Source organism: Nyctereutes procyonoides, unplaced genomic scaffold (genome assembly GCF_905146905.1).
Source record: "Nyctereutes procyonoides isolate TBG_1078 unplaced genomic scaffold, NYPRO_anot_genome, whole genome shotgun sequence".
In the NCBI taxonomy this organism is placed as follows: Eukaryota; Metazoa; Chordata; class Mammalia; order Carnivora; family Canidae; genus Nyctereutes; species Nyctereutes procyonoides.
Window position 1 is genome coordinate 57,517,398 of NW_026575140.1, and position 13,173 is coordinate 57,530,570.

General features: G+C 50.7%; 1 protein-coding gene across 3 annotated transcripts; it reads left to right on the forward strand.

The window, feature by feature from the left end:
* Nucleotides 1-1,117: 1,117 nt before the first annotated feature.
* LOC129497432 (C-type lectin domain family 10 member A-like) lies at nucleotides 1,118-5,439 on the forward strand. Of its 3 annotated transcripts, XM_055306308.1 has the most exons (11): nucleotides 1,118-1,441; nucleotides 1,718-1,790; nucleotides 2,040-2,244; nucleotides 2,704-2,820; nucleotides 3,099-3,203; nucleotides 3,303-3,374; nucleotides 3,479-3,550; nucleotides 3,691-3,777; nucleotides 3,865-4,016; nucleotides 4,280-4,386; nucleotides 4,530-5,438. In XM_055306308.1, exons 3-11 carry the CDS (start codon nucleotides 2,178-2,180, stop codon nucleotides 4,684-4,686), a joined length of 936 nt encoding a protein of 311 aa, XP_055162283.1. In that variant the 5' UTR covers nucleotides 1,118-1,441; nucleotides 1,718-1,790; nucleotides 2,040-2,177; the 3' UTR covers nucleotides 4,687-5,438. The 3 variants fall into 3 exon arrangements, with proteins under 3 accessions (XP_055162283.1, XP_055162285.1, XP_055162284.1); XM_055306310.1 differs by lacking the exon at nucleotides 3,479-3,550 and having other exon boundaries at nucleotides 4,530-5,439; XM_055306309.1 differs by lacking the exon at nucleotides 1,718-1,790.
* The last annotated feature ends 7,734 nt before the right edge of the window (nucleotides 5,440-13,173 follow it).

Consider the following 13,173-nt stretch of genomic DNA (forward strand, 5'->3'; position numbering starts at 1 on the left):
GGTGCCTGGGAGGCTCAGTTGGTTGAGACGCTGCCTTCAGCTCAGGTCATGATCTCGGGATCCTGGGATCGAGTCCTGCTTCGGGCTCCCTGCTCCACTGGGCGTCTGCTTCTCCCTCTCCCTCTGCTGCTCCCTTGCTCGTGCTCTCTCCCTCCTGACTGTCTCCTTCTCTCTCAAATAAATCAATAAGATCTTAAAAAAAAAAAAAAACAAGTAGCACACAATCCCATTGGTACAGAAAAGACAACCTAAGATGCATTGGCTTTCCTTCTCCACCTTTCTTTTCTTTTCTTTTTTTTTTTTAAGATTTTATTTATTTATTCATGAGAGGCAGAGAGAGGGGGGGGAGGCAGAGGGAGAAGCAGGCTCCATGCAGGGAGCCTGATGCAGGATTTGATCCTGGGTCTCCAGGATCAAGCCCTAGGCCGAAGGCAGGTGCTAAACCTCTGAGCTACCCAGGGATCCCCCTTTTCCACCTTTCAAGACATGGAAGTTCCTTCTGATGGAGAAGACTGTGTGTGTGAATTCGGGGCAGCCCCCTTAACACAATTTGCAGGTGGTGGGAGTAGAAGGAGGTCGTTTCTTGAAGACAGTGTGAGTGCAGGGCTCCAGGCCAGGGGGTCAGGGAGTGTGCAGGGCTTGAATCCCGGCCCTTGTGCTCAGCAGAGCCCTAAATGTGGGCAGCCCAGGCCCCGGCTCTGAGCCTCGGTCCAGCATCCAAAACACCTCCCGGGATTCTTGTGGGAACTGAACGGTTAATACCTGGCATGTGTCCCGGGGGGTCCAGGAATCCCCACTCTGCCATCTATCTGTTCCCTCCAGCACAGGGCCAGCAGGAATGGGGCAGGGGAGTAGGGAAGCACACTGGCCGAGGTCCCAGGGGAAGCTCACGTGCCAGGACTGGGTCGGATTGAGCAAGAGCAGAGAAATGGGCTCCTCTGGACTCAGCTGTGTGATGTGGGGGACACAGATCTGGGAACTTCAGATGCAGGAAGTGAAAGGGGGTGTGGGCAGAGGAGATGGATCACTGTCTCTGGTCTCTTCTGGTCTGGCTCCCTTCTCAAGAATGAGGAAGTTGGAGGGGGGCAGCTCACGAGCAGCAGTGAGCAGCGGAAAGAGAGTAGATACACCCTGGAGGGGGAGAGCAGCAGTGAGCAGCGGAAAGAGAGTAGATACACCCTGGAGGGGGAGAGCCGGGCTGCCCTTTAGCCAGTCCCTACAGGCCCGCAAGTCCTCCACTCTAATTCCTCCTGAAGACGGTGAAACACCAGATCCCAGTTCCTGCCAGGCTTGCAGATACAGCCACCCGCAGGAACCTGGTCACGGAGGGGCCTCCCCCTGCCCGTCACCTCCAACTTGACTATCCAGGACTTTGTGTTTCCCAATTCTGGTCATTGCTGCACAAGGAACCCCCAAATCGCAGCCTTCAGACGTTCCACAGGTAATGGGGCCAGGCGCTTCAAGGAGATGGGAACTGTGGGTCTCAGGTGGGCCTGAATGGGAAGAAATGTAGGGGGTGGCGTGGGGGTTGGATGGCCAAGTGTGGATTTCAGGTTCTACTCCTGTCACTGGATTTGGCTTGCAGTAGAGTGGGCAAGCATCTCTCACACTGGGAGGCAGACTCAGCCCCATTCCGGCCCCTACCGGCCTGCCGCAGCCCTAAACCCTAATACGAACCCAGCTCCCCCTCAAGCCCTAACCACAGCTCTGACCCCAGGGACAATGTGAACCTTACCGCCAGCCCCATTGCGAAGTGGACCGTGGACTCTGTTTCCAGCGTCAGCACCAGGGTGAGGTCCAGCCCCATACATGGCTCCAACAGGAGCCCTGAGGACCCCCAGCCACCAAGGCCCCTCGGTGCCAGCCCAGGGTTGCACCCGGTCCTAGCAGCACACTTAGCTCTCATTTCACCTCCACCTTCAGACTCCAGCTCATCCCACCTCTACCCTCCCCGCCTGTTGCCCAGTCCTGACCCCACTTCCAACCTCCCCTGTGCACCTAGAACCATCCCCAAGTCTCTCTCCAACCCCTGACCCCAGGTTCATCCTCAACGGGAGCCTCACCTCCTCCCTGGACTGCGGTCCTGACGTCCACTCCATCCGAGTCCACCCAGCCTCCCCTTTGGCCCCAGCTCCTGCCTCCCTGTCAGCACGGACGGCCCCCAGGTTGGTCCAACCATGTCCATGCAGTATGAAAAGTTCCAGCACTTGGAGAGCGAGAAGCAAAGCCAGGGATCAAGAGACGGTAAGTGGAAGGGGACCGCGTTCCCTCCTTGAATCCTCTCTTGGTTGGGTAGGAGATTTGCCTTCATGCCACACTGCACCCCTACGAGGGTCTGGCCCCAGCCTCTGGGGACCCTGGTGTGAAGAGGATTCAAGGTCCTGAGAAAGATGGGGCCAGGGATAGGGTCACAGTGGGCCTGGATTCCTATATTTGGGGGAAGAGCATTTGGATTTGGGGGGAACCTCACTTGTGACCCTGATGGCACAGGTGTGTATGAATCTGCGAGGGCCTGGCTGCGTACGTGTGTCCCCATGGCTGTGAGGGGCCCACGAGGCTGAGAACATGTGCTGGCATCCCCCTGAGCATCCTCCGACCCACAGTGACCTGGGGTGACCTCCCACCAGCATGGCCTTGAGCCCGACAGGCCCCTGGGGCTCTCCCCTGCCCCCCCACATCCTGACGCCCCCCCTTCTCCCGCAGGGCTGCCGCCTCCGGTGCCCTTTCTGCACCAGCTCTGCTCAGGCCCCCGGCCTCTCCTGTTCTCCCTGGGCCTCAGCCTCCTCCTGCTGGTCGGCATCTGTGTGATCGGATCCCAGAGTGAGGGGCGCAGCGTGGGCAGCGAGGGGAGACCCTATGGGGCGCTGCGGTGGGTGGGACGCCGCCCCGGACAGTGGCCACTGCGGCGGCTGCTGGGTCGGTCCCCTATCGGTGGGATAATGTAGCCAAGTGGCTTAACCGGTCCAAACTTGGCTTCCTCATCCGGATACTGGGTAATCACAGTGCCTGTCCCTTTGGGTTGGGTCACGTGAGGTCGTGTGCCCCCCTCACAGAGGGCCTGATAAATGTCAGCACTGCTTGTCCCACCCCCCGACCAGACTCCCAGTTCCAGAGGGACCTGGCGACCCTGAGAGCAACTTTCAGCAACCTCACTTCGAACACCGTAGCCGCTGTGGCTGAGGTGCAGGCACTGAAAGCACAAGGTGAGCCTAGCAGAGAAGGGGCTGGGGACTGCGGCGGGGAGTGGGGAGCAGGGAGTGGGGAGGAGCTGAGTCCCGAGCTCAAGTCCCCACATCCTCCAGGTGGCCATTTGCAAGAAATGGTAACATCTCTGAAATCCGAGGTAGAAAACCACAAACAGGACCTGCAAGCAGGTAAGACACCGCAGGAGCCTGTGTGGGGTGTGGAGGGGGCAGCCGGGCTTGGTGGGCCAGAGGGTGGGGGGCAGCCTCACGATGCTGAGTGCCCGCCCCTCCAGCCCGAAGTTTGAACGACAAAGTGTTTTTCCTGGAGAGCAAGCTGGAGAAAGAGCAGCAGGAGCTCCAAGCAGGTCAGCCCCCAGCTGCCCTGTCCCCTGCTCCCCTCCACCGGGTGTGGCACGCTGTGCTCCTAGGCCAGCCTGGAGCGGGGACACCTGGCTTCCAGGTGAGCACCCAGGCACTGCCCCCACTGCCCCCCTGTGTGTCTCAGGTCATTCCGACACCATCCTTCGAGTCCAGCAGCTGACCAAAGACCTGAAGGCCCTGAGTTGCCAGATGGCCGCTCTCCAGAACAACGGTGAGGGGTGGGCGGCTGCCGGGGGTCCCATTTCCTACTGGTCCCACCAGGGTAGCGTCTCAGACCCTCCCCACCCGCTCCCTGCAGGCTCCCGAAATACTTGCTGTGCCCCCAACTGGCTGGAGTACGAGGGCAGCTGCTACTGGTTCTCCCGCTCCGGGAAGACCTGGCCTGAGGCCGACAAGTACTGCCAGCTGGAGAGCGCGCACCTGGTGGTCGTCAACTCCAGGGAGGAGCAGGTGAGCGCTGTGGGGGGCCCAGGGCCCAAAGGTCCTGTGGCAGGCAGCGGTGGGTTCTCAACCTTGGCTGCACACCGGGATCACCTTGCGAACTCGAAATCCACACCCTCTGAGCCACCCTTAGGGAGTTAATTGTCTGCGGTGTTGGGATAAACACCCCAAATCTCCTTGACAGACGGACGAACATATCAAGTTCAGAATTGCTAGTGCTAGGAGCTGGCTGGGCTGGGGAGACGTCACCCCTTGCCCTTCTGTCGTCCCAGACTTTTGTGCAGGAACATATAGGCTCCTCCTACACCTGGATGGGCCTCAGTGACCCTGAAGGAATCTGGAAATGGGTGGATGGGACAGATTACGAGACCAATTTCAAGTGAGTACTCCCTGGCTTTCCATGTGTCCTTCCCCCCACTTTGGCTCTGACCCCTCTGGGGTCTGGCTTTCAGCTCCTTGCCCCCGGACCTGGGTTCTGGTGCCCACTGACCATCCTAGCTGGCTGTGGTCCTCTCTCCTCAGGAACTGGAAACCAGGCCAGCCGGACGACTGGCATGGACACGGGCTGGGTGGGGGCGAGGACTGTGCCCATTTCCACCCCGACGGCAAGTGGAATGACGATGCCTGCCAGAGGTCCTACCGCTGGGTGTGCGAGGCCGGCCTGGGCTCGGGCAGCTAGCACAGTCACGGGGTGCCTCAGGCCGACAGGGGGCAGCAGGAGGGGGCCTTCTCCTGAGACCCCATGTGAGACCGCCTGGGAGAGGGAAGAGCCCAGGGAGGTTGGGGCGTTGCCACCATTGTGAATGTTTTTCTCCTTGGTGTTCAGAAGACTGTCTCTAGAGTCCCCACAGTGTTTGGTTTTTGTTAACTTTAGCTGCGCTGAGGTCTAATTGACATACAAAATTGTGAGATACGTGAAGTGTACGTCATTGCAATTTGATGTACGTATATACTGTGAAGAGGTGCTCCATCCCATTAATAACCTCACATATTTATCCCATGCATGTGAGAGAGAGAGGGAGAGAGAGAACATGTAAGTTAAGCTCTCTTGGTAAATTCCAATTTATACAATAGTGTTAATGACTGTCGTCACCATGAGATCCTCAGACCTTAGGCAGCTGAGAGATTTACCAACCGCCTTCTGATTTCCCCACTCCCCAGCCCCACCACTCTACTCTCTGTTTCTACGAATTTAATTCCCCCCCAATTCCAAATATATAAATGGTACCATGTAGTATTTGTCTTTCTCTGGCTTGTTCATTTGGCATAAAGCCCTCAAGATCAATCCCTATTGTTGCAAATGGTAGCATTTCCTTCACCATGTCTTTATCCATGCATCTGTCGGGGGACATTTTGGTTGTTTCCAAATCTTGGTTGTCGTTAAATAAATGCTACAACGAATATGGAAGGGCAGATACCTCTTTGAGTCTCTGTTTTCATTTCCTTTGCTTGGATATATACAGAAGTGGCCGGGTTGGATCACATGGTCGTCCTATTATTAATTTTTTGAGGAACCTATTATTTTCCAGAGTGGCTGCACCAGTTTACAATCCCACCAAAAGGACATGGGGGTTCCCCTTCTCCATTGCTTTGCCAATGTAAGGTTTTTTTTTTTTGAACTTTGAAAATCAACTTTATTGAGGTATAATTCCTATACAATAAAATATACCCATTTAATGAGTACAGATGACTTTTGACAAATATAAATACCTGGGTAAGTACCACACAATCTAGATACATAGCATTTCCATCAGCCCCAAGTTGCTGCCAACTGTCCCTTTGCTGCCAACCCTGCTTCCTTGTCCCCAGGTAGCAAATGAATGATCTGCTTTCTTTCACTCTTGATTGATTTTGCCTATTTTAGAATTTCACAGTATATACTCTTTTGTTAAGCCTTATGATTTTCATACTGCCTGATTTTCCTTTCTCTTTTATTTTATTTTATGCTATTTTATTTATTCATCAAGTCCCACATTGAACTCCCTGCTCAGGGGGTTGCTTGCTTCTCCCTCTGCCTCTGCTGTTCTCTCTGCTGCTCCCCCTGCTTATGTGCGCTCTCTCTCTGTCAAATAAGTAAATAAAATCTTTAAAAAGAAAAAAAGAAAAGAAAGAAAAGGCAGAGCCCAGAGCTGTTGGGAAAAGTAGATAAGATGCTCAGATGTATTGGTTAGCTATTGCTCTGTAACAAACCACCCCAACTAGCAGGGGCTCGAGGCAAAAACCACGGTGGCACTGATACAGAACTAGAGGTACAAGTTATATTTGAAAGAAGACTTACTTCAGGAAAACCAACCTGTATAGTTATTCCTCAAGAAAGATAAAATAAGAGCTGGATGACACAAAAGAACATGGCAAAGAGGAAAAGATACTGCAGTCCTTTTTGGACACTTGGAGGGGTGTCTGTCTGATCAGTCAGTGGAACCCTCATCTCTTGGTCCACGGGTTGTGAGTTTAAACCTTACGTTGGGGGCAGCCTGGGTGGCTCAGCAGTTTAGCACCGCCTTCAGCCCAGGGCGTGATCCTGGAGACCCGGGATCGAGTCCCACATCGGGCTCCCTGCATGGCGCCTGCTTCTCCCTCTGCCTGTGTCTCTGCTTCTCTCCCTCTGTGTGTATCTCTCATGAATCAATAAATAAAATCTTTTTTTTAAAAAAATAAACCCTACGTTGGGTATAAAGATTAGTTAAAATCTTAGAGAGAGAGAGAACGAACACGTCTAAAGAAAGGAAGAAACCATAGAGAAAATTGAAGCTATAAAAGTAGCTTAAGGAGATCCCTGGGTGGCGCAGCGGTTTGGCACCTGCCTTTGGCCCAGGGCGCGATCCTGGAGACCCGGGATCGAATCCCACGTCGGGCTCCCGGTGCATGGAGCCTGCTTCTCCCTCTGCCTGTGTCTCTGCCTCTCTCTCTCTCTCTCTCTCTCTGTGACTATCATAAATAAAATAAAAAAAAAATTAAAAAAAAATAAAAGTAGCTTAAAATATTATCAACATAAAGTGCAGCTAAGATATGCAGTGTGAACATGAGGGAAGAACTTAGAATGCAAAGGGAAGAGCCGGGAATGAATATTTTGAAGGTGGAGGCTCTGATTGATGTAGTGGAGGTACAAATTTGGGTGGTGGTCTTTTTTTTTTTTAAAGATTTTATTTATTTATTCATGAGACACAGAGAGAGAGGGGGGCAGAGGGAGAAGCAGGCTCCCTGCGGGGAGCCCGATGTGGGACTTGATCCCAGGACCCAGGGATCACGACCTGAGCCAAAGGCTGCTGGTCAACCACTGAGCCACCCAGGTGCTCTGGTGATGGTCTTCAAGAAGAAGAAAAGAACAAATGTAGGAATAAAGCAGTCACATGACATGGATCTATTAAAATGAAAATGGGGCTATATTTTGCCCATAATAGTTTCAAAAACCGAAATACAGGCATGGGACGTATTAAAGAAAAGTGTGAGACTTGAATGAAGGACAGAGAGGAAGATCTAAACCCAAGGGCAATCAAACCTGCCATCGAGTGGGTAGACTTAATTTGATAAAAATATCAGTTCTCCCAATAATTTGATGCCATTCCAGTTCGAACTCCAGTAGGGTTCTCTTTTTTTTTCTTTTTAAGTTTTTTTTTTAATTTTTATTTATTCATGATAGTCACACCCAGAGAGAGAGAGAGGCAGAGACACAGGCAGAGGGAGAAGCAGGCTCCATGCACCGGGAGCCCAACGTGGGATTCGATCCGGGTCTCCAGGATTGCACCCCGGGCCAAAGGCAGGCGCTAAACCGCTGCGCCACCCAGGGATCCCGGGTTCTCTTTTTTTAATTAAAGTTTTATTTTGAAAGACTTTTAGACTCACATAGAAGTTGCAAAAATAGGGCACCTGGGTGGCTCAGCTGGTGCCCTGCTTTCAGCTGAAGCATCTGCCTTCAGCTCAGGTCATGATCCTGCGGTCCAGGGATGGAGCCCCACATCCAGCTCCCGGCTCAGCGAGCAGTCTGCTTCTCCTCCTGCTCCCCCTCCCGCTTGTGAGCATGCGGGTGCATTCTCTTTCTCTCTCTCTCTCAAATAAGTAGATAAAACCTTTAGAAAAAGAGTTGCAAAAATAGTACAAAGAGTTCCCTTGTACCCCCTTCCCCTTCCCCGATGGCAACATCTTATAGGGCTGTAGTTTAATTATCAAAGCCAGAATACTGGGGTGCCTGGGTGGCTCAGTGGTTGAGTGTCTGCTTTTGGTTCAGGGAGTGACCCCGGGGTCCTGGGATCAAGTCCCTCATCGGGCTCCCCGCATGGAGCCTGCTTCTCCCGCTGCCTGTGTCTCTGCTTCTCTCTCTGTCTCTCATGAATAAATAAATAAAATCTTAAAAAAAAAACAACCCAGAATATTGACACGGGTACAATACTATTAACGAAACAGCAGGCCTTTATGGGGGTTTCACCAGTTTTAAATGCATTCTTTTATCTGTTTGTTTTGGCGTATAGTTCTAGAAGTGTCATCACATGTATGGACTAAAGTAGCCATGATCCCAAGCAGGATATAGCTCTGCTGGAGCAACTGAGTCATACTCCCCGACAACTCTGCCTCTGGTGGCAATGGGTCCGTTCTTGTCACTATAATTTTGTCATGTTGCGAATGTTACCCAAATGGAATCATGCAGTATTCACCTATTAGGATTGGCTTTTATTTTTTCTCCTTGGTGGGTATCTTGCCCTCTGGCTGGCTGGTGGCCAAATCACAGGGACTGAGCTGCCATCTGAGTGGGACACCAGAGAGCTTAAGAGAAGACTCTGGATGTGGCCTTTGAAACTTTAAAGCCAGTATGCCTTTCTTGGCAGGAACAGTCTGAAGGCAAAGAGCCGGGGCTGGAGCTGCCCCGTGCATCAGTTGGTCAGGCTGCACTTGGTTGTATGGGGGTGCGGGGGCAGGGATGTCAGAGAACCTGCAAAGGCTGGAGGACTGCGTGGAACAAGGGAGCTTCCACAGTGGTGGGGCATCAGCCCTGGCAGCAGCGCCTCCAAAATCTCAAGGGTTAGGAGTCGGTTTACAGGCTCCTGCTCAGGCCTGAGACATCTAGGAGTGACCCCGCAGGGCTGACCATAAAGAGATGAGTGCCTGGCGGGCTGAGGCAGGAAGGTGCTCAGCTATGCTCTGGACAGAGCTGGGGGGAGGCGCGGCCCATGGGGTCTCAGAGGCACCAGCAGCAGACTCCATGGAAGAGCCAGGGTTTGGATACCTGCCTCGCACAACAGCACCAGCCACACACGACAGTGAGTCCATCTCCTTCAACCCTGGAGGAGCAAAGAGAAGCACAGTGAGGTGATAGGAAGAGACTGAGGAAGAAGAGGGACGGGATGGCCTTCTTAGCCAGCGCAGCCTCTCAGGGCCCAGCGAGGCAAACCTGGGGCAGGGGATGCTCCCAATGCTTTAGTGACGAGGTTTGGGTTCACCCTGCCCCAGGCATTTCACAGCTGAGAATGAGCCCGTGTGGGAAACTCAAACAATCACTTAGTTGTACACACCCCAAGACGCTCTCAAGGGGTGTGGGAAAGCAGGACTCAAATAAGTCTGGTTTTGGACTTTTGTAATGGAGGGAGACAAAGAAAGCTGTGTCTTGATTGTTCCATAGCACGTGCAACCTGTGTGATGAGCAGGTTATACATACGGAAGAATTATAAAGGTTATTTGCAGCTCGAGGAAAACAAAATTTATTTTTTAAAAAGATTTTATTTATTCATGACAGAGGCAGAGACACAGGCAGAGGGAGAAGCAGGCTCCCTGCGGAGAGCCTGATGTTGGGACTCGATCCCAGGACCCCAGGGTCATGCCCCGAGCCAAAGACAGTCGCTCAACAGCAGAGCCACCCAGGGACCCCGAGGAAAATAAAATTTAAAAGCCGGAGGAGATGGATGGCCATCTAGCAACAGATGAATCTACTAAAGTTGTCCGAGAGGCTAGAAAGTCTGCACAGACTTATCGTATATAGATAATCATGATCATGTATAGATAATTAGAGTAGGATATATTTAGAAACAGATAAGCTAATTCTACAGATCATATGAAGTTTACTTTGAAGCGAGAATATCTAGGCAAGTTCTAGAAAAAGAAAATAATGTGGGTAGATTATTCCTACTGGATTAAAAAAAAAAGCCATGATAGTTAAAATAGTGTGGAACTGGCACATGAATAGTTCAAAAGCACCGAACAGAAAGCCCAAATACATAAAGGAATTTAGAATATGATAAAAGCATAGTTTATTCTATGGAGGAATGAGTATTCAATGAATAATGTGTTAGCAAATGGATGGGCATGTAGAAAATTAAAATCAGAGCTTTATTTCAGTCAAAGTGAATGAATTCTAGGTGACTCGAGAGTAAAATGTAAAAATTGAAATAATAGAACAAGAAAACAGGGAGTAATTCTCCTACAATCTCAGAGTGAGGAGCCTTTTAAAAAGCAGGACAGAGTGGGCAGCCCGGGGGCTCAGCGGGTGAGCGTCTGCCTTCCGCTCAGGGTGTGATCCCGGGGTCCTGGGATCGAGCCCCACATCGGGCTCCCTCTCAGGGAGCCTGCTTCTCCCTCTGCCTGTCTCTCTCTGTGTTTCTTGTGAATAAATAAATAAGAATCTAAAAAAAAAAAAAAAAGAAAAAACAGAGAGAGAACGTTGGCAACACAGAAGGCAGCAAGGTATTACCGGCTCTTGCAAATAAACAATAAAAAGTCAATACAGTCAAAAAATGGACAAAACATGCAAACAGCTGATATTGAAAATGCAAATGGATCTTTAAAAAAAGATTTTACTTATTTATTTATGAGAGACACAGAGAAGGAGGCAGAGACGCAGGCAGAAGGAGAAGCAGGCTCTCTGTGGGGAGCCTGATGCAGGACTGGATCCCAGGGCCCCGGGGTCACGCCCTGAGCCAAGGCAGATGCTTAACCGCTGAGCCACCCAGGTTCCCCTAAAATGCAAATGGCTCTTTTTTTTTTAATTCTTATTTATGATAGTCACAGAGAGAGAGAGGCAGAGACATAGGCAGAGGGAGAAGCAGGCTCCATGCACCGGGAGCCCGACATGGGATTCAATCCCGGGTCTCCAGGATCGCGCCCTGGGCTAAAGGCAGGCGCCAAACTGCTGCGCCACCCAGGGATCCCGCAAATGGCTCTTAAACACATAGAAAGATGCTCATCCTCACTTATAATAGGAGAAATACAAATTAAAGTGACCATAAAACAATATTTAATCTATCAGGCTGTCAAAGAACAAAAGGGTTTTTTTTTTTTAAGAATTTAAAATTTATTTGAGAGAGAGAGAGTGAGAGAGAGCACAAGGAAAAGGAGACAGGCAGAGGGAGAGAGAGAAGCAGACACACCACTGAGCAAGGAGCTTGATGTGGGGTTCGATGCCAGGACCCTGGGATCATGACCTGAGCCAAAGGCAGATGCTTAACTGACTGAGCCTCCCAGGCCTCTCAAAAGGTTTTTTTAAACTCACCATGTGGTTAGGGACTTGGGGAATGGGCCCCTGCGTGCATGGCTGGTGGGAGCATCCTTTGCTACAGCTCCTCTGGAAGGCAATTTGACAAAACCAGTTAATATCAGAAGTGCAAACAATTCCACTGTTCGTTTATCCCACAGACACTATCGCACGGACAACTAGTTGACAATCTACATGCTCCCCAAATGACGGCACAGCAGTGGAATGTCATGCCCATGAGAAAGAAGGAACCAGCTCGACAAGCAAAGATTTCCAAGGTTATGCCCTGAAGTGGGAAAATCAAGATATAGAACAGTGTACGAGGTTTGCTACTCTTTGGATAAAAAATAAATAAATACATTTGTCAATGTATGGAGCCTCTCAGGAAGAAAACACATGAAATGATGATCCTTTGGCTTCCAGGGAAGATTGAGTGGCTAGGGAAGAAAAGGAAGGGGACATTTTCATGGTGTGCTTCTCTGTCTTTAACTTGGTGTCATGTGCATGTGTTACTAATTTAAAACCAACAAAAGGGATCCCTGGGTGGCGCAGTGGTTTGGTGCCTGCCTTTGGCCCAGGGCGTGATCCTGGAGACCCGGGATTGAATCCCACGTCAGGCTCCCAGTATATGGAGCCTGCTTCTCCCTCTGCCTGTGTATCTGCCTCTCTCTCTCTGTGTGTGTGACTATCATAAAAAAACAAACAAAAGAAAAATGCACTTGATCCAGGAGGTGATCTGTTTGTACAGCTGAGTTTTATTGATCTTAAAAATAACTAGGTAATTCCAATGTGAGTTAAGCCATTCTAGGCTGTAGAAAGAGATTTGACATCTCACTAGCTAATTTTTTCTGTTTTTAAAAAGATTTCATTTATTTAGGAGAGTGAGAATAAGCAGGGGGGCCGAGCAGAGGGAGAGGGAGAAGCAGGCTCCCCGCTGAGCAGGGAGCCCGATGCGGGGCTCGATCCCAGGACCCTAGGATCATGACCTGAGCCGAAGGCAGACACTTCACCAACAGAGCCCCCCGAGCCTCTTTCTTTTTTTCTTTTCTTTTGAAAGTACATGCCATGCCCAGTGTAGGGCTTGAACCCATGACCCTGAGATGGAGTCAGGTGCTCTACTGACTGAGCCAGCCAGGCACCCCTCGCTAGCTTATTTTATTAAACTAGTGTTTCCTCAGTAGCAAAGCTTGGAAAAGTTCAGAGAGAGAGACTGCAGTCTGATTACATAAATAAGCAAAAGAGCAAAAATTCTAGCTAAAATTCTGGCGACTAGAAACCACCGGTGCATCTAAAGAACACTGCAGAGTGCGTGACGAGTAGCATTTATTCTGCATATACAGAGCTGGCTCAGCATCTAGAATTCTATCACCATGACCTTCTATCTCAAGAAAACCAAGGAGAAAAAGAAGTCGGCATGACAACAGCTTCACAGAATTATAGATGCATTTATAACAGGGCGGGGTGGGGGACAGGCATTTCCGGGTAGCCTACCTTGAGGACTCGATGTTTAAGTGATATTCAAAAGATGAGCAGATTTTATTTATTTTTTAAAGATTTATTTATTTATTTGGGGGGCGAGGGGCAGATGGAGAGAGAATCTCTAGCGGAGACTGCCCTGCTGAGGGTAGAGCCCTATACCCTGGGGTCGAGCTCATGACCCTGAGAACCAGGTAGAGCCCTACACCCTGGGGTCGAGCTCATAATCCTGAG